The sequence below is a fragment of the Oncorhynchus mykiss genome, chromosome 28 (genome assembly GCF_057628025.1).
Source record: "Oncorhynchus mykiss isolate SJ-2025 chromosome 28, ASM5762802v1, whole genome shotgun sequence".
Classification (NCBI taxonomy): domain Eukaryota; kingdom Metazoa; phylum Chordata; class Actinopteri; order Salmoniformes; family Salmonidae; genus Oncorhynchus; species Oncorhynchus mykiss.
Genome location: NC_143049.1, coordinates 14,378,968 through 14,398,240, shown reverse-complemented (window position 1 = coordinate 14,398,240; position 19,273 = coordinate 14,378,968). Strand labels below are relative to the sequence as shown.

The 19,273-nt window shown below is 41.0% G+C and overlaps 1 protein-coding gene across 3 annotated transcripts in view; it reads left to right on the top strand.

Annotated features, from left to right (window-relative positions):
• Positions 1-19,273, top strand: part of LOC110508590 (arf-GAP with GTPase, ANK repeat and PH domain-containing protein 3) — a 221,412-nt gene that overhangs the window by 188,231 nt on the left and 13,908 nt on the right. For all 3 annotated transcript variants that reach the window (XM_021589215.3, XM_036966890.2, XM_021589214.3), the window contains exons 14-16: positions 8,258-8,412; positions 10,384-10,474; positions 10,648-10,870. In XM_021589215.3, coding sequence (XP_021444890.1) covers positions 8,258-8,412; positions 10,384-10,474; positions 10,648-10,870 — 469 coding nt within the window. The remainder of the gene's footprint in view (positions 1-8,257; positions 8,413-10,383; positions 10,475-10,647; positions 10,871-19,273) is intronic.

Below are 19,273 nucleotides of genomic sequence, written 5' to 3'. Positions count from 1 at the left end.
CCAAAGAGCTGTCAAAGGACACCAGAAACAAAATTGTAGACATGCACCAGGCTGGGAAGACTGAATCTGCAATAGTTAAGCAGCTTGGTTTGAAGAAATCAACTGTGGGAGCAATTATTAGGAAATGGAAGACAAACAAGACCACTGATAATCTCCCTCGATCTGGGGCTCCACGCAAGATCTCACCCTGCGGGGTCAAAATGATCACAACGGTGAGCAAAAATCCCAGAACCACACGGGGGGGACCTAGTGAATGACCTGCAGAGAGCTGGGACCAAAGTAACAAAACCTACCATCAGTAACACACTACGCTGCCAGGGACTCTAATCCTGCAGTGCCAGACGTGTCCCCCTGCTTAATCCAGTACATGTCCAGGCCCATCTGAAGTTTGCTAGAGAGCATTTGGATGATCCAGAAGAAGATTGGGAGAATGTCATATGGTCAGATGAAACCAAAATATAACTTTTTGGTAAAAAAAAGGACAAAGAATGCTGAGTTGCATCCAAAGAACACCATACCTACTGTGCGGCATGGAGGTGGAAACAACATGCTTTGGGGCTGTTTTTCTGCAAAGGGAACAGGACGACTGATCCGTGTAAAGGAAAGAATGAATGGGGCCATGTATCGTGAGATTTTGAGTGAAAACCTCCTTCCATCAGCAAGGGCATTGAAGATGAAACGTGGCTGGGTATTTCAGCATGACAATGATCCCAAACACACCGCCCGGGCAACGAAGGAGTGGCTTCGTAAGAAGCATTTCAAGGTCCTGGAGTGGCCTAGCCAGTCACCAGATCTCAACCCCATGGAAAATCTTTGGAGGGAGTTGAAAGTCTGTGTTGCCCAGCAACAGCCCCAAAACATCACTGCTCTAGAGGAGATCTGCATGGAGGAATGGGCCAAAATACAAGCCACAGTGTGTGAAAACCTTGTGAAGACTTACAGAAAACGTTTGACCTCTGTCATTGCCAACAAAGGGTATATAACAAAGTATTGAGATAAACTTTTGTTATTGACCAAATACTTATTTTCCACCATAATTTGCAAATAAATTCATTTAAAATTCTACAATGTGATTTTCTGGATTTTTTTTCTCATTTTGTCTGTCATAGTTGAAGTGTACCTATGATGAAAATTACAGGCCTCTCTCATCTTTTTAAGTGGGAGAACTTGCACAATTGGTGGCTGACTAAATACGTTTTTGCCCCACTGTATATATATACATATATATATATACACACACTCTGGTAACAGCCCAGTTAAAAACTTTACCGCAATCATGACTAGGTCGGTTCAAAGGAAAAAAAGCCATATGCCTGTAATGTTTAGAGAAGATTTTATGTCAAGTGTTATTGAAGTGTTGTGGTTGCAGGTTTACCTGGCACATCTGAATACTTTTCTTTTGGGGTGTTGCTGTAGGCCACCAAGTGATAACAGTCAGTATCTAAATAATATGTGTGAAATGCTTGATGTATGAAATGTGTGAAATTTAGTTTACTTTCTTGGAGACCTGAATATTGACTGGTTTTCATCAAGCTGTGCGCTCAAGAGGAAGCTTCTTACTGTAACCAGTGCCTGTAATCTCGTTCAGGTTATTAACCAACCTACCAGGGTGTTTACAAAAACTACAGGACAAGATCAATCACATGTATTTGTCAGATTTTTACTAATACTCTAGAACTTTGTTCTAAAGCTGTATCCGTACCCATTGGATGCAGTGATAACAATATAGTGGATATATCCAGGAAAGCCAAAGTTCCAAAAGCTGGGCCTAAAATAGTGTGTAAAAGATCAAACTAAATATTTTGTTGTGAGTCGTGGTTGTTAAAAAATATTTGTTAGTCTGATGTGATTAATAAGGAGCATCAAGATGCTACACTTGATGAATTTCTTGATTAACCTGTACCTGTTAATAAACTGACTGTTAGAACTGTTAAGGCTCCAGTAATTGATGAGGAATTAAACAACTGTAGGATTGAAAGAGATGTGGCAAAGGGAGTGGCTAATAAGTCTGGCTGCACATCAGACTGGCTGACTTACTGAAAATTGAGAAATAATGTGACTAAACTCAACAAAAAGAAGAAGAATCTGTATTATGATGCCAAGATCAAAAAAACGTTTATAATAAATTATGGGCAAAATGACAAATTCAACTCCGTCTTTCATAGACTCAGATGGCTAATTCATCACAAAACCATTTGATGTTGCCAATTATTATTAATGAAAGAAAAGCATTGTAAGTTAGAATTTTGTAAAGTTAGTGTGGGAGAGGTGGAAATGTTTTTGTTATCGATCAATAATGACAAACCACCTGGCATTGACAACTTCGATGGAAAGCTACTGAGGATGGTAGCTGACTCTATAGCCAGTCCTTTATGTCATGTCTTTAATCTGAGCCTAGAGGAAAATCTTTGTCCTCTGACCTGTGGGGAAGCCTAAGTCATTCCGCTACCCAAGAGTGGTAAAGCAGCCTTTACTGGTTCTATCAGAAGACCAGCTCAGCTCTTAGCCACCAGCTCTTAGCAAACTGTTGTAAAAAAATTGTGTTTGCCCAAAAACAATGCTATTTCTCTGTAAACAAATTAACAACAGACTATCAGCATGCTTATAGATAAGGGCACGTAATATGTACTGCACTGACACAAATGACTGATGATTGGTTTAAATAAATTGATAAGAAGAAGATTGTGGGATCTGTAGTGTTAGATTTCAGGGCAGCCTTTGATATTATTGACCATAACCTGTCGTTGAGAAAACGTATCTGTTATGTCTTTTCAACCTTAGAGCTACCTATCTAATAGGACTCAGAGGGTTTTCTTTAATGGAAGATTCTCTAATGTCAAACATGTAAAGTGTGGTGTACCGGAGGGCAGCTGTCTAGGCCCTCTACTCTTTTCTAATTTTACCAATGACCTGCCACCGGCATTAAACAAAGCATGCGTGTCCATGTACGCATCAACATCAGCAGCCACAGCTAATTAATTCGCTGAAACCCTTAAGAAAGAGTTGCAGTCTCTTTTGGGATGGGTGAACAATAATAATCTGGTCCTGAACATCTCTAAAACTAAGAGCATTGTATTTGGTACAAATCATTACATACAGTAAGTCGGAAGTTTACATACACCTTAGCCATATACATCCTAGTAAAAGTGGTAGTTACTGTCTTGTCCCATCGCTGCAACTCCCATATGGACTCGGGAGAGGTGACGGTCGAGAGCCATGCGTCCTCCAAAACACAACCCCGCCAAGCCGCACTGCATCTTGACACAATGTGCGCTTAACCCAGAAGCCAGCCGCACCAATGTGTCGGAGGAAACACCGTACATCTGGGGCCGTGTCGGCGTGCATGCACCCGGCATGCCACAGGAGTCGCTGGAGTGCAATGGGACAAGGACGACCTGGCCATCCAAACCATCCCCTAACCCGGGCAACGATGGGACAATTGTGCGTCGCCTCATGGGTCTCCCGGCCGTGGCCGGCTGCGACACAGCCCGGTATCGAACCAGGATCTGTAGTAACGCAGCTAGCACTGCTAGCAGCGGTCTAATGCATTGCAGTGCATTAGACCGCTGCGCAACTCGGGAGGCCCCTCTTGGCTAAGAGTTGAGGAAATACTGACTGCGTCACTTCTTGCTTTTACGAGAAACATTAATGTGTTGGAAATTGTTTGCGTAGTCAACTTACACACAACACTGACACACACACTTACCCAACCAGGCATGCCACCAGGCTTCTTTTCACAATCTCCAGAACAAATTCAAGGAGAAGTAGAGTATTATCCAGAGCCATGAGTGCATGGAACTCCCTTCCATCTTACATAGATAGTGCAAGGCACCACGCCTCTCCCCCATGTGGTCTACTTGTTCTGTGTATGTGTAACTGATAGATGCACACACACACTACATGTTAATGTTTTTAAATGCATTCAAATTGTAAAGTCTTTGGTCTGTAATGTATTTTTTGTTATGTGTCGGATCCCAGTAAGACTAGCTGTCGCCATTGGCGTCGGCTAGTGGGGATCCTAATAAATCGAATCAAATAAATGCAATCATGCTCTTCTTCCACCGGGCATTCCACTGATTTCAAAACGCTGTCAACTTCTTCCGTGACAACAACACTGTTGATTGATGTTTCTTCCCCATCACTGTCATCAGATGACTCTAATGTCTGGTTCAATAAAAATGATTTTACCTAAATCAGGGATTTCCTCATCGTCTGATTCATTTTCAGATTCAGAGAGTGAGCATGGCGCGATCGTCCTCCAGAATGTAGTCCATCACATCTTCTCAATGATCTTTGTTAAATTCAGGGCAGCAATGTTGAAAGCAATAGCAACACTTTTGCAGTTCTGCATTATATCTCAGCCAATCATGGCTAGTGGGAAGGGTCCTCACTTTTTCTTTGGCAAAACCAACTAGGCTCCTAATTTAACAATTGTATTTGTATTTACAGATGGCATGCACATTTGTTATTAAGGCACATGAAAGTTCATATGTTCCAGAAGGCATTTCTGGCAACAAAAAAAAGCATTTTGATTAAAAAAATAGATTCAAATGCCTCTCCTGTGAAGTAGTGATGTGCGACATATGCCTAGCTTCTTGAAACGGGTCACAATTCATTAACCCCTCTCTAATTTGAACTGCAAACTGCCCCCATGGTTTAACAACACCCAACACCCCTGCCAATTTGCCAGTTACCCACTGATATGTATAAAATGGTATACCTGCAAATAAGTGGTAAATAAGAGTCGGTTTGAAAGGGTAACATACCACATCTTCTGTCTGAAAAGGGTATGATGATCGACTAGCGAGTCCATGTCGCCAACCTCCAAATGTCCGGTGTCTACAGATAATAGCTCAGTACTGACTCCCTCCCAACTCCAGCACACACAAGCCCTTTTTACATACACACCGATTTTACCAGAGCTTGGAATTCTGATCTCTTTATACGACTGTGAACTCTGTTTATTACATACAATCTGGGTGTGCAAAGAGAGGGTTGATGGGAGATGTGTTGGAGGAGCCCAATCTCCTACTTGTCTGTACCCTCCTCCCCAGTCTCCTGCTGGAGGCAGGGAAACATGCGTTATGCAAATGAGCCCGCTATATTTGCATAGCCATAATTAGGTAATTACAAATCGTTTGGCTATGAGATAAAGCATGTGCAGAGGACTAGACGATTTACATCAGTCATTTTCTAGTGTATTATCATTGTGTTAATGAATTACTTGTAAACGGGGGAGGCATTATGACATGTATTATAGCATATGTTGTTGCAAAGCCCTTGCCCAGGCAGATGACAGGTGACATTTTCATAAAGCCTGCTTCATCGTGAACAACGTATTCAAATCAAATTGTATTAGTCACATACACATGTTTAGCAGATGTTATTGCGGGTGTAGCAAAATGCTTGTGTTTCTAGCTCCGACAGTGCGGTAATATCTAACAATTTCACAACATATACCTAAGGAACACAAATCTAAGTAAAGGAATACTTTTGCCTCATTTGAATGTTGTTTCTTAATTGATTTCATTTGGTCTTATTTCACAGTATTTACTCATCAGTGCATTCAGAACGTATTTAGATCCCTTCACTTTTTCCACATTTAGTTACTTTACAGCCTTATTTTCAAATGGATTGCATTGTTTTTTTCACCTCATCAATCTACAGATAATACCCCATAATTACAAACCAAAACCGGTTGTTGTTTTATTTTTGCAAATTTATTTATATACAGTATATCACAAAAGTGAGTACACCCCTCACATTTTTGTAAATATTTGAGTATATCTTTTCATGTGACAACACTGAAGAAATGACACTTTGCTACAATGTAAAGTAGTGAGTGTACAGCTTGTATAACAGTGTAAATTTGCTGTCCCCTCAAAATAACTCAACACACAGCCATTAATGTCTAATCCGCTGGCAACAAAAGTGAGTACACCCCTAAGTGAAAATGTCAAAATTGGGCCCAAAGTGTCAATATTTTGTGTGCCACCATCATTTTCCAGCACTGCCTTAAAGGCGCAGTCAACTTAGTGTATGTTAACTTCTAACCCACTGGAATTGTGATACAGTGAATTATAAGTGAAATAATCTGTCTGTAAACAATTGTTGGAAAAATAACTTGTGTCATGCAGAAAGTAGATGACCTAACCGACTTGCCAAAACTATAGTTTGTTAACAAGAAATGTGTGGAGTGGTTGAAAAACAAGTTTTAATGACTCCAACCTAAGTGTATGTAAACTTCCGACTTCAACTGTACATTTTACGGACACATTCTATCTTACAATAGTTATCTTCTTTTCTTTTTTTTTGTACTGGCCTTCCTCTACTTCTGATGTCCATCCAGATTTCTATTTGCCATATATTTGTAACTGTGCTATTTCACAAAAGTTCTGAACCTATATACATTTTACAGACCCCGTATGTTTTACATTAGTTATCTTGTTTTTAATTAGTCCCACCCTTCAGCTCTATTCAACCCCTCCCTTCTATCTTTTAATTTGTACTTGCCATATATTTTTCAACTGTGCTGTGATGCTTCACAAAAGTTCTGGGCATTCTCATAGTTTCTAGAGATTGTAAATTAAAGATAAATATTTTTGCTAAAATAAGTATTATATTATTGATCGGCTCTGACTTTTCAAATCACCCAGTATTGCTACCTGCAGCGTTAGCTCTAGGTAAATGTTACAATTCGTCAGCCATTCCTGGACCTGTGACCAAAAACAAGCTATATATGGACAGTACAAAAATAAATGATCTAATGATTCTGCCTCCCTGCAGCAAAATTTTCAGAGCTGGGAAGGTTGTATCCCCCTTATATTTATAACATTATATTGGTTGCAAGGATTTTGTATAATAATTTAAATTGAAAAATTCTACGTTTTGAGTCTGGCGTCATTTTCCATGTGCCATGGAATCGGTACATCGAAAATCTCTTCCCAACTATTTTTCAATTTATGTGGCACAGCTGTCAATGTTTTGATCCTTAAATGAGACTGGTATATATTTTTATTTATCCCAATTGTCCTTAACTTCTTATAGGCTGGCCAACATCCGGTGAAATTGCAGAGCACGCAATTCAAACTACAGAATTATAAATATTTAACTTTCATAAAATCACAAGTGTAATACATCAGAATAAAGCTTAACGTCTTGTTAATCCAGCCACTGAAACGGATTTCAAAAAGGCTTTACAGCGAAAGCACACCACGCGATTATCTGAGGACAGCGCCCCGCATACAAAACCATGAAAAACATATTTCAACCAGGCAGGTGGTACACGAAAGTCATAAATAGCGATATAATAAATGCCTTACCTTAGATGATCTTCTTCTGTTGGCACTCAAAAAGGTCCCAGTTAAATCAGAAATGGTCCTTTTGTTCGATAATGTCCTTCTTTATATCCATAAATACTCTGTTTTGCTGGCGCGCTTCAGTCAATAATCCACCCAGTTTCCCTCCATCAAAATGCATACAAAATGAATCCCAAACGTTACTAATAAACCTTTCCAAACAAGTCAAATAACGTTTAGAATCAAACCTTAGGTACCCTAATATGTAAATAAACGATACAATTTAAGACGGAGAATCGTTATTGTCTTTACTGGAGGAAAATACCAAAGAACGCGCTCTCATTCACACGCTTGGAAACACTACAGCCAAAATGGGAGCCACCTAGAAAAACTACATTTTCTGGCTCATTTTTCCAAAAACCAGCCTGAAACTCTTTCTAAAGACTGTTGACATCTAGTGGAAGCCTAGGAACTGCAATCTGGGAGGACTTCGCCTTCGCCTCTGGAGCTCTGTCAGAGTGACCATCGGGTTCTTGGTCACCTCCTTGACCAAGGCCCTTCTCTCTCGATTGCTCAGTTTGTGTCAGGAAGAGTCTTGGTGGTTCCAAACATATTCTTCAGACAATTCCTTCGACCTCATGCCTTGGTTTTTGCTCTGACATGCGCTGTCAACTGTGGGACCTTATATAGACAGGTGTGTGCATTTCCAAATCATGTCCAATCAATTGAATTTACCACAGGTGGACTCCAATCAAGTTGTAGAAACATCTCAAGGATGATCAATGGAACCTGGATGCACCTAAGCTAAATTTCAAGTTTCATAGCAATGTTGGGGTATTGTGTGTAGATTGATGAGTACATTTTTTATTTAATCCATTTTTAATAAGTTTGTAACGTAACAATGTGGGAAAAAGTGAAGGGGTCTGAACACTTTCCTAATGTGGGTTTATGTTTTCCAGAGTCGGAGGAGTCGTTTGAGTTCATTATCGTGTCTCTGACGGGCCAGATGTGGCATTTCGAGGCGTCTACGTTTGAGGAGAGGGAGCTGTGGGTCACAGCTATCGAGAGCCAGATCTTTGCCAGCCTGCAGTCTTGTGAGAGCATGAAGAATAAGGTGGGCATGAGAGACAGTGAGGAAACTGTGGGTCTGTCGAGTCATGATTAGTTCAGGGTCAGGAATTTTTCCTAACCACGTGACTTGTCTATGAAAATCTCTGGTTGCTAATCAGGATTTGATTGGATTTGATTTGGATCTATTTTAGTCCCCATTTGGACTAATCTTCCAAGAGTCCTTAAACATTAAAATACAATTTATAATACGAACACATTTTCACATATAACACACTATTACAAACATACATAATATACTAACATAATGACCCAATAAATACTTAATCTAAAAAAATATTGATTCTTCATCTACTATAGTCCCACAACATTTCTATGTATTATATTTAAATTGTTTTAAAATAATGTTTACATTTATATATTGAAAGGTTTCTAGATTGCTCAGTTAATTTATTCAATTTCTTTATTGCTCTAAATCGAAATGTTATTTTGCCTATTTCTCTTTTCTGTCTGGACAACGCATAGATGGTGGACAATCTATTCCTAGTATTTACGGAATGTCTGTCTCTTACCAACTGAATACTGTTGCGAATAGAACTTGGCCGTTTTAAATGATGTATATTATGAAATCAAATAAGCATGTTTTTTTCAATTATTCTGTTGATTGATGACCAACCAAGAACACTGCGCATGACTGCAACAGAAGAACCATATCTCCACCTTAAAACAATCCTTGCTGCTCTGTTCTGTGCATTCTGCAGCCTCCAAACTTCACTTAATGATGCATTTCCCCAGACCACAGAACAGTAGTTCACCTGACTCTCAATTAATGCTTGTGTTATTTGCTGAATAATTTTTCCTGTTAAATATTTAGCTATCCTTTTGATTATGCATGCTGTTTTAATATTTTATTTTGTTACATAGATTGGTTATTTGAAACGACCATGATAAGCAGTTGTCTAGCTGCACTCCCAATAGTTTGGTTTCTGCCACTTCTTCAATTTGTACTCCCATAATTAATTGTATCCCATGCTGTTTTGGCCTTTTCCTAGTTGAACAGACCAACATAACTTTGGTTTTCTTGATGTTTAAAACAAGTTTGTTTTGGCAAACCCACTCCCTGATATTCTCCAAATCTCCTTGTAAAGCTTGCTGTACCTGTTTAACCGATTGTCTTGCTGCATAAATTGTAGTATCATCTGCAAATATAGTACCTTGAGTTTCAGCTAAAGCATAGGGAAGATCGTTTGTATATATTAAATAAAGAAATGTCCCAAGGCAGCTGCCCTGCGGTATTCCACAGTTTAATACGAGGGGAAGAAAATTAACCATTGATATAGGTGGACTGTTTCTTGTCAGTTAGATATGACTGTACCCAATTCAATGCTACCTCCTTAAAACCATAATGCATTAATTGTATCAAAATTATTTCATGATCCACTAAATCAAATGCTGCACTGAAATCTAAAAATAGTACACCCACACCCACAAAAGGATGTGTGAATGCAAAATTCTCCCTCTCCCTCTCCCCCCTCTCCCCACACCCTTCTCTCTTGCCCTTCTCTCTATCCCCTCCCCTCTCTCTCTCCCCCTCCCAATCTTCCTTTCTCTGAGCTGCCATGTGTTGGGCTGTGTGTCAGACAGGTGCAGTGCAGCGTGGGGGAGCTCTTATTAGAGCTGACAGACATCAGAGATGGGAACACGGCCTGTGTCAGAACACAGGGGAGGAAACGCAACGCAACACCGACTCAATTTCATATAATGCCCACTTTCTCTTCTCTTTCTCTCTCGCTCTCTCTCCTCCTCCTCTCTTTCTTCTCTTCCCCTCTCTTTACCCTTGTTCTCTCTCAATGATCACTCGGCCTTCAAAGCCTCTAGTCTTCTCTCCCCTTCTGTTTTGTGCTGTGTAGCCAGTTGAAATCCTGTCTCCTCCATTCTCTCACTGCAAAACAATGATGCCTCACACATGGAGTCCCTCTTGCTTACCTGTTTACAACTTCTCTCTGCTCCCCCAAAGTCCCGGTTAGGCAGCCAAAGTGATGCAGCGTCCATTCAGTCCATAAGGAACGTGAGAGGGAACAGCATCTGTGTGGACTGTGATGCAGCCAGTGAGTACAGTACTTTCTCAACATTCAAGCTATATGTCAATGATTCCTAATACTTTACGTGCCAGGTATTGTATATAACATGATGTCTCCAGATTGCTATGGGCCAGATATCACCCTTGCTTATTAGTAACTAACATAGGGCTAATTTTGTTCCGCTCCTCCTCCTCTCCCAGACCCGGACTGGGCCAGTCTTAACCTGGGGGCTCTGATCTGTATCGAGTGTTCAGGGATCCACAGGAACCTGGGGACCCACCTGTCAAGGGTCCGCTCCCTGGACCTGGATGACTGGCCCGTGGGACTCAGCATGGTGATGATGGCTATAGGCAACGCTATGGCCAACAGTGTCTGGGAGGGGGCCCTGGAGGGGTACACCAAGGTGGGCGCTGACAGCACCAGGTCAGTAACCCACATCTCTCTGTTAGTGTGTGTTTGTTTGCCATCTGCCGTTTTCCAGCTTTGTTGGAGGGATTTTGAAACAAACTGTTTGGAAATCCCCACATATTGAGCTGGTTTCCCCTAGAGCAGACCCTGGTTCCCACCCCTCCTTCTCCTCTCTGCTGGGGCACCCAGGTCTGGTCCCCTCTTCCCGCTCCCCAGTGAGGGTTGTTTGTCTCTGGGTGACAGTTAAGGCCCAGCGCGTCTCTCTGACTAATGACCCTGTGTGTGGATGAGCAGGTAATTAAGGAGCCCATTATGGTGTTTAAGCCCGCCCCAGGGGCCAGGCCCCTGGCCCCAGAAGGGCCCTGTCACATATCTATCACACAGAGGCCCCCCCATCACACTCTCTGTCCCACTGTAGAAGACAGGTCTGTAGTGCCTGTACTGTTGGTGACCTAAATTAAGACAATATGTAAAGATATACTACTTAAGTGATCAACGGCTTGGTTTTTGATTTGCTGGTCTCATTGTTAAAAATGTTTGTACTGCAGTTACTAAAATGGTATAGTCATTTGAAATGAACATTTGTCAGTAAGACAAGTGTGGATAGATAGACTGAAAGTCAATATAGTTGCATTGTAAAAGTCAGTAAAGTAATATTGTTACCCTGCACATTGTACATTTGGTATTTGCACTGATCCTGTATATAGCTTCCTATCTTATTTATTGTGTTTTCTTTCTTTATATTTCTTTCTTTATATATATATATATATATATACAGTGCCTTGCGAAAGTATTCGGCCCCCTTGAACTTTGCGACCTTTTGTCACATTTCAGGCTTCAAACATAAAGATATAAAACTGTATTTTTTTGTGAAGAATCAACAACAAGTGGGACACAATCATGAAGTGGAACGACATTTATTGGATATTTCAAACTTTTTTAACAAATCAAAAACTGAAAAATTGGGCGTGCAAAATTATTCAGCCCCCTTAAGTTAATACTTTGTAGCGCCACCTTTTGCTGCGATTACAGCTGTAAGTCACTTGGGGTATGTCTCTATCAGTTTTGCACATCTGACATTTTTTCCCATTCCTCCTTGCAAAACAGCTCGAGCTCAGTGAGGTTGGATGGAGAGCATTTGTGAACAGCAGTTTTCAGTTCTTTCCACAGATTCTCGATTGGATTCAGGTCTGGACTTTGACTTGGCCATTCTAACACCTGGATATGTTTATTTTTGAACCATTCCATTGTAGATTTTGCTTTATGTTTTGGATCATTGTCTTGTTGGAAGACAAATCTCCGTCCCAGTCTCAGGTCTTTTGCAGACTCCATCAGGTTTTCTTCCAGAATGGTCCTGTATTTGGCTCCATCCATCTTCCCATCAATTTTAACCATCTTCCCTGTCCCTGCTGAAGAAAAGCAGGCCCAAACCATGATGCTGCCACCACCATGTTTGACAGTGGGGATGGTGTGTTCAGCTGTGTTGCTTTTACGCCAAACATAAGGTTTTGCATTGTTGCCAAAAAGTTCAATTTTGGTTTCATCTGACCAGCGCACCTTCTTCCACATGTTTGGTGTGTCTCCCAGGTGGCTTGTGGCAAACTTTAAACAACACTTTTTATGGATATCTTTAAGAAATGGCTTTCTTCTTGCCACTCTTCCATGAAGGCCAGATTTGTGCAATATACGACTGATTGTTGTCCTATGGACAGAGTCTCCCACCTCAGCTGTAGATCTCTGCAGTTCATCCAGAGTGATCATGGGCCTCTTGGCTGCATCTCTGATCAGTCTTCTCCTTGTATGAGCTGAAAGTTTAGAGGGACGGCCAGGTCTTGGTAGATTTGCAGTGGTCTGATACTCCTTCCATTTCAATATTATCGCTTGCACAGTGCTCCTTGGGATGTTTAAAGCTTGGGAAATCTTTTTGTATCCAAATCCGGCTTTAAACTTCTTCACAACAGTATCTCGGACCTGCCTGGTGTGTTCCTTGTTCTTCATGATGCTCTCTGCGCTTTTAACGGACCTCTGAGACTATCACAGTGCAGGTGCATTTATACGGAGACTTTATTACACACAGGTGGATTGTATTTATCATCATTAGTCATTTAGGTCAACATTGGATCATTCAGAGATCCTCACTGAACTTCTGGAGAGAGTTTGCTGCACTGAAAGTAAAGGGGCTGAATAATTTTGCACGCCCAATTTTTCCGTTTTTGATTTGTTAAAAAAGTTTGAAATATCCAATAAATGTCGTTCCACTTCATGATTGTGTCCCACTTGTTGTTGATTCTTCACAAAAAAATACAGTTTTATATCTTTATGTTTGAAGCCTGAAATGTGGCAAAAGGTTGCAAAGTTCAAGGGGGCCGAATACTTTCGCAAGGCACTGTATATATATATATACATACATACATACATACATACATACATACATACATACACACACACACACACACACACACACACACAGTATACACAATATATATATAATGAAATACATGTTTTTATTAGTTAATACTATTTTAATATTAATTACTGCACTGTTGGGTAGAGCATGCAAGTTAAGTTATGTCACTGAACTTGTGCATGTGACAATAAAACTTGAATATATAGAAATGTAAACTAACTTGTAAATGTACCTTCAAATGCTCTTGTAATAAAGGTGATGACAGCTATTGTTGCTTGGAATTGCGTATCAAGAGGACATATGTTTCAAGTTTGTTTTAATGTCACGTGCACAAGTACAGTGAAATGTCTTTCCTGCAAGCTCTAAACCCAAAAATGTAGTAATCAATATTAATTTAGTTCTAAAAATAACATAATGTAGAATAGAAACACACGAGAAATAGAAATAAGAACACGAGAAGTAAGTAAGCTATATACAGGGTCAGTTCCAATAACATATTTACAATGTGCAGGAATACTGGAGTGATATAGGTAGATTTTGTATATTGTAAGATATTGTATATTGTAAGGTCACTAGGTATTTTTTGTTGTTCTATTTTATTAGGATCCCCATTTAGCTGTTGCAAAAGCAGCAGCTACTCTTCCTGGGGTCCACACAAATACATAATATAATACATAATACATAATACAACATAATACAGAATGACATACAGAACATCATTAGACAAGAACAGCTCAAGGACAGAACTACATACATTTTCTTCTTAGGGATCAAATCCCGTTAACGGGATCGATTTGACAACATCCGGTGAAATGGCAGAGCACCAAATTCAAATTAAATTACTATAAATATTAAACTTTCATGAAATCACACATGCAATACACCAAATTAAAGCTATACTTGTTGTTAATCCAGCCAATGTGTCAGATCAGAAGGCTTTACGGCGAAAGCAAACCATGCTATTATCTGAGGACAGCACCCCATCAAACAAACACAGACAATCATAATTCAACCTGCCAGGTGCGACACGAAACTCAGAAATAACGATATAATTCATGCCTTACCTTTGACGAGCTTCTTCTGTTGGCACTCCAATATGTCCCATAAACATCACAAATGGTGCTTTTGTTTGATTAATTCCGTCGTTATATATCCATTTATTTGGCGCATTTGATCCAGAAAAACACTAGTTCCAACTCGCGCAACATGACTACAAAATATCAAATAAATTACGTGTAATCTTTGTCCAAACATTTCAAACAACTTTCATAATAGAACTTTTGGTATTTTTTAACGTAAATAATCAATAAAATTTAAGACGGGATAAACTACATTCAATAGCGGATAAAAACAAAGTGGAGCGAGCTTTCAGGTCACGCGCCTCTAACAAACAGTACACTTCACTCGACCCTCGTTCTGAACTGCCCTACTTCTTCATTAAATAAAGGAAAAACACCAACCAATTTCTAAAGACTGTTGACATCCAGTGGAAGCGATAGGAACTGTAAGCAAGTGCCTTAGAAATCTAGATCCCCATAGAAAATCCATTGAAAAGAGAGTGACCTCAAAAAAACAATTTCCTGGATGGTTTGTCCTCGGGGTTTTGCCTGCCAAATAAGTTCCGTTATACTCACAGACATCATTCAAACAGTTTTAGAAACGTCAGAGTGTTTTCTATCCACATATACTAATAATATACATATCCTAGTTTCTGGGCCTGAGTAGCAGGCAGTTTACTTTGGGCACGCTTTTCATCCGGACCTGAAAATACCGCCCCCTAGCCTAGAGAGGTTAAAAAGGCACACGTAGCCGACATATCAATGCATACACACAAACTATCTAGGTCAAATGGGGGAGAGGCGTTGTGCCGCGAGGTGTTGCTTTATCTGTTTTTTTAAACCAGGGTTGCTGTTTATTTAAGCAATATGAGATGGAAGGAAGTTCCATGCAATAAGGGCAGCCACACCATTCATTACAGCCACACCATTCTACAGCCACACCATTCATTACCAGATTCAGCTGAGGTCTAGGACTTAGAGAGATCAAATTAAGTGAGTGTGTGTGTGTTGGAGTGTCAGTGTGCGTGTGTACAGTCCTGTGAGTGTGCATAGAGACAGTGCAAAAGGAAAAAAGTAAATACAAGGGTTGACTCAAATTGTCCAATTAACCCTTTAGTTAGCTATTTAGCAGTCTTATGGTTTGAGGATAGAAGCTATTCAGGAGCCTGTTGGTGCCAGACTTGATGCACCAGTACCGCTTTCTGTGCAGATGCACAGAGAACAGTCTATGGCTTGGGTGGCTGGAGTCTTTAACTATTTTACGGGCCTTCCTTTCACACCGCCTGATATAGAGTTCCTGGATGGCAGGGAACTCAGCCCAAGAGATGTACTGGGCTATCCGCACCACCCTCTGCAGTGCCATGCGACCGAGGGCGGTGCTGTTGCCATACCAAGCAGTAATATAGACTCGTCGTGTGTGTTTGTGTATGTGTGTGTGTGTGTGTGTGTGTGTGTGTGTGCGCGTGAGTGCGTGCGTGTGTTATCTGTGTCCATAGAAAGATGTCGTATCCTCTTCGATCCATTCTACCCAACTCAGGGCAGCTTTGAGTTGAGTGATGGCCCACGATTACTTATTGAATGGTTTGTGGGCTCCAGTATTCCGCCACCCTGGACTTGATGAAAGATTATTGATACTGATTCCTCTGTCTCACCTCTGTCACTGTTCCTATATCGCCCTGGGTAGGAATGTTTTTCATTGTCACGAAAATCACATCTCATTCTGTGTGAGCACATGCATCTTTGTTTAGTCTGTCAAACAAATAACGATAATAATCCCATTATTATCGTAGAGGAAAGAGGTTGTTGCCATTATCTCATCGGTAATCATCGATCGATGATTATTGAAATCAGGATATATATTTTGCTTTACGAAAGAGGAATATTTTTTTTTAATCAGAAATCTGATGAAGAAAGGAGATACCATTATCTTGGCCCTGCCTCTATATCACCTCAAAGCATCTATTGTATAAATTTAGGAGACAAAAAGGGGAATTAATATATTATCTTGCTTCTGATCCCCACCATTACTTTGTTGTCTCATCCATACAGATGAAACGTTAAGATGAAATATACAGATCTCTATTGTCTCCACACTAGCTCCTCCCCTGGGCTCGAAGTGGTTCTGATGTTAATTGTGTCACTGTGGTGACATGTAGCAGCTTTGTGATGGCACCCAGGCAGCTGGTGTAGCCTTCCCACCCCACCTCCTCCTAAACATTAGTGACACCTAATCTAAACGACTCAGTAACTACCTGAAGATGAGCCTCACATCTGATTGAATGTCTCCTGCGACACTAGTTCTGCCGGCTCGCATTTTTTAAATGTTAACTTAAAAGGTGTTCATCCACAAGATTAGCTTAGCTTTTTAGGAATTCTTATGTGAAAGAGGTCTGCACCGATTTGCTTTGTAGTCAGATTTATGTAGATATCGGTACTCATGGTGTAGGCTAATGTCGTGGTGGGATTTTGCAGTGGTTTGTATCTTTAAAGAACCAAAATGCATTTTGTATTTTTGATCAGACTTCTCCAGTGCCGTCAACAGCTTTCAGAGAGAGTTTTACATGTATCACCCAACAATTTAATGAAGTCTGAATAAGAAAGATGTTGATATTGGTGTGCCATAAAAGACGTGTGTATACATCAATAGATCATGATGACATATATTTCTCCTGGGCCATAAATCTCATAGAGAAATGAAATCTTTCTCCAGTCAGCATATTGGAAGGGAGTTGTTCCTTTAATTAGTGTCTGCCAGTCGGCGTGTTTTCCACGCCACCTCTAATTGTCTGGCACACACACGTGAGAGGAAACACTATACACTCACACTCCTAAGAGAAAACATTATGTGCGCACACGCACACACGCTCGTGAGAGAAAGCAGCACACACACACTTGTGAGGGAAAACACTACTGACTATTTTGACGGGGAAGGAAGAGGGGGGCTCCACCTCACACACACACACACACACACACACACAAACCTCTCCTTCCTCCCCCATGTCTCATTTGGGGGTGGAAGATGTCTGGGAGCGTAGACGGATGTGGAAGGCTATCCCTCACCGGTGCTGCCCACCTCACTGTCACCCCTCTGTCGGTTGTTGTGCCGCGCATCGCCCTCGGCCACGGCCAGGTAATAGCTCTGCTCTGACGACCAGAGGAGTGGAGAGAGAGCGAGTTAAAGAGCCCGCCTCCTCCTCCACTTTGTTTCAGAAATAATTTGCCGCTCCTGCATGCCGCCTGCAGGGTCTGCACGGTAATAAAAATGAATCACACCACTAACCTCTCCCAACCTGCTCCCTCTTTTTAACTCCGTCCTTCCTGGACGGATACACGGCTGGGAGAATGGAATTGATACTGCATCCCTCCACTGTCATCCCTCATATTCTTCCCTCATTCTCATCCCTAATTCTCAGCTGTTATAAGAATCACCAACCCAGTGTGGATGGCAGAAAGGGCTGTAGTTTAGCCTGCTCAAGGATCCAAACTATAATGAGCCAGTTATAACCTCTCTCCTGTAGAACAGCCCCAGTCCCTAAACCAAAGAGCGCTGAGCCTTTCCGGATACTCACAGGTTAGGGGTGCGAGGAGCGCCAACCGGCAACTATCCAACTCTCCAAAGAGGCTTTAGAATAGCTGGCCTTGCCAGGAGCCCTGGTGGAGGTGGGGTAATTCATTTAGACTAATTAATGAGCGGAGCTGGGGTCTCCCGTCCAGTTCAGCACCGTGCCGTGGCAGTCTCTCCAAATGAAACCCACAGGTCACTGATTAGCCCAGCCTGCCCTGGAGATGATTTGTCACTAATTACCCAATATGCCACGGGTTTCAGCACCAGCCAGGTATATAGGGGAAATTAACTAGCAAATCTAATTTTATTTGTTACGTACACAGTTTACTGCAAGGCCAACTGAAGCAAATTACTGTCAGTGTTTTATTTTCTATTTTAAATTATAGAGTATAATTAAAGCAACATATACCATATGCCATTGGAATCTTGAGCAGTGGAAATGCGTTCTCTGGAGTGATGAAACATGCTTCACCATCTGGCAGTCCAACGGACAAATCTGGGTTTGGCAGATGCCAGAAGAACACTACCTGCCCAAATGCATAGTACCAACTGTAAAGTTTGGTGGATAATAAATAATTTTTTATGGTTCAGGTTAGGCTCCTTAGTTCCAGTGAACTTAGTTCCAGTGAAGTCTTAACGCTACAGCATAAAATTACATTCAAGATGATTATGTGCTTCCAACTTTGTGGCAACAGTTTGGTGAAGGCCCTTTCCTCTTTCAACATGACAATGCCCCCGTGTTCAAAGCGAGGTCCATACAGAAATGGTTTGTCGAGAACGGTGTAGAAGAACTTGACTGGCCTGCACCGAGCCCTGACCTCAACCTCATCGAACATCTTTGGGATGAATTGGAACGCTGACAGTGAGCCAGGCCTAATTGCCAAACATCATTGTCCGACCTCATTAATGCTCTTGTGGCTGAATGGAAGCAAGTCCCCGCAGTTAGCAAGTCCAACATCTAGTGGAAAGCCTTCCCAGAAGAGTGGAGGCTGTTCTAGCAGCATAAGGGGGGACCAACTCCATATTTATGCCCATGATTTTGGAATGAGATGGTCGACGATCAGGTGTCCACATACAGTTGAAGTCGGAAGTTTACATGCACTTATGTTGGAGTGATTAAAACTAGTTTTTCAACCACTGCACACTTTTCTTGTTAACAAACTACAGTTTTGGCAAGTTGGTTAGTACATCTACTTTCTGCATGACACAAGTTATTTTTCCAACAATTGTTTACAGACAGATTATTTCACTTATAATTCATTGTATCACAATTCCAGTGAGTCAGAAGTTTACATACACTAAGTTGACTGTGCCTTTAAACAGCTTGGAAAATTCCAGAAAATTATGTCATGGTTTAAGAAGCTTCTGATAGGCTAATTGACCTCATT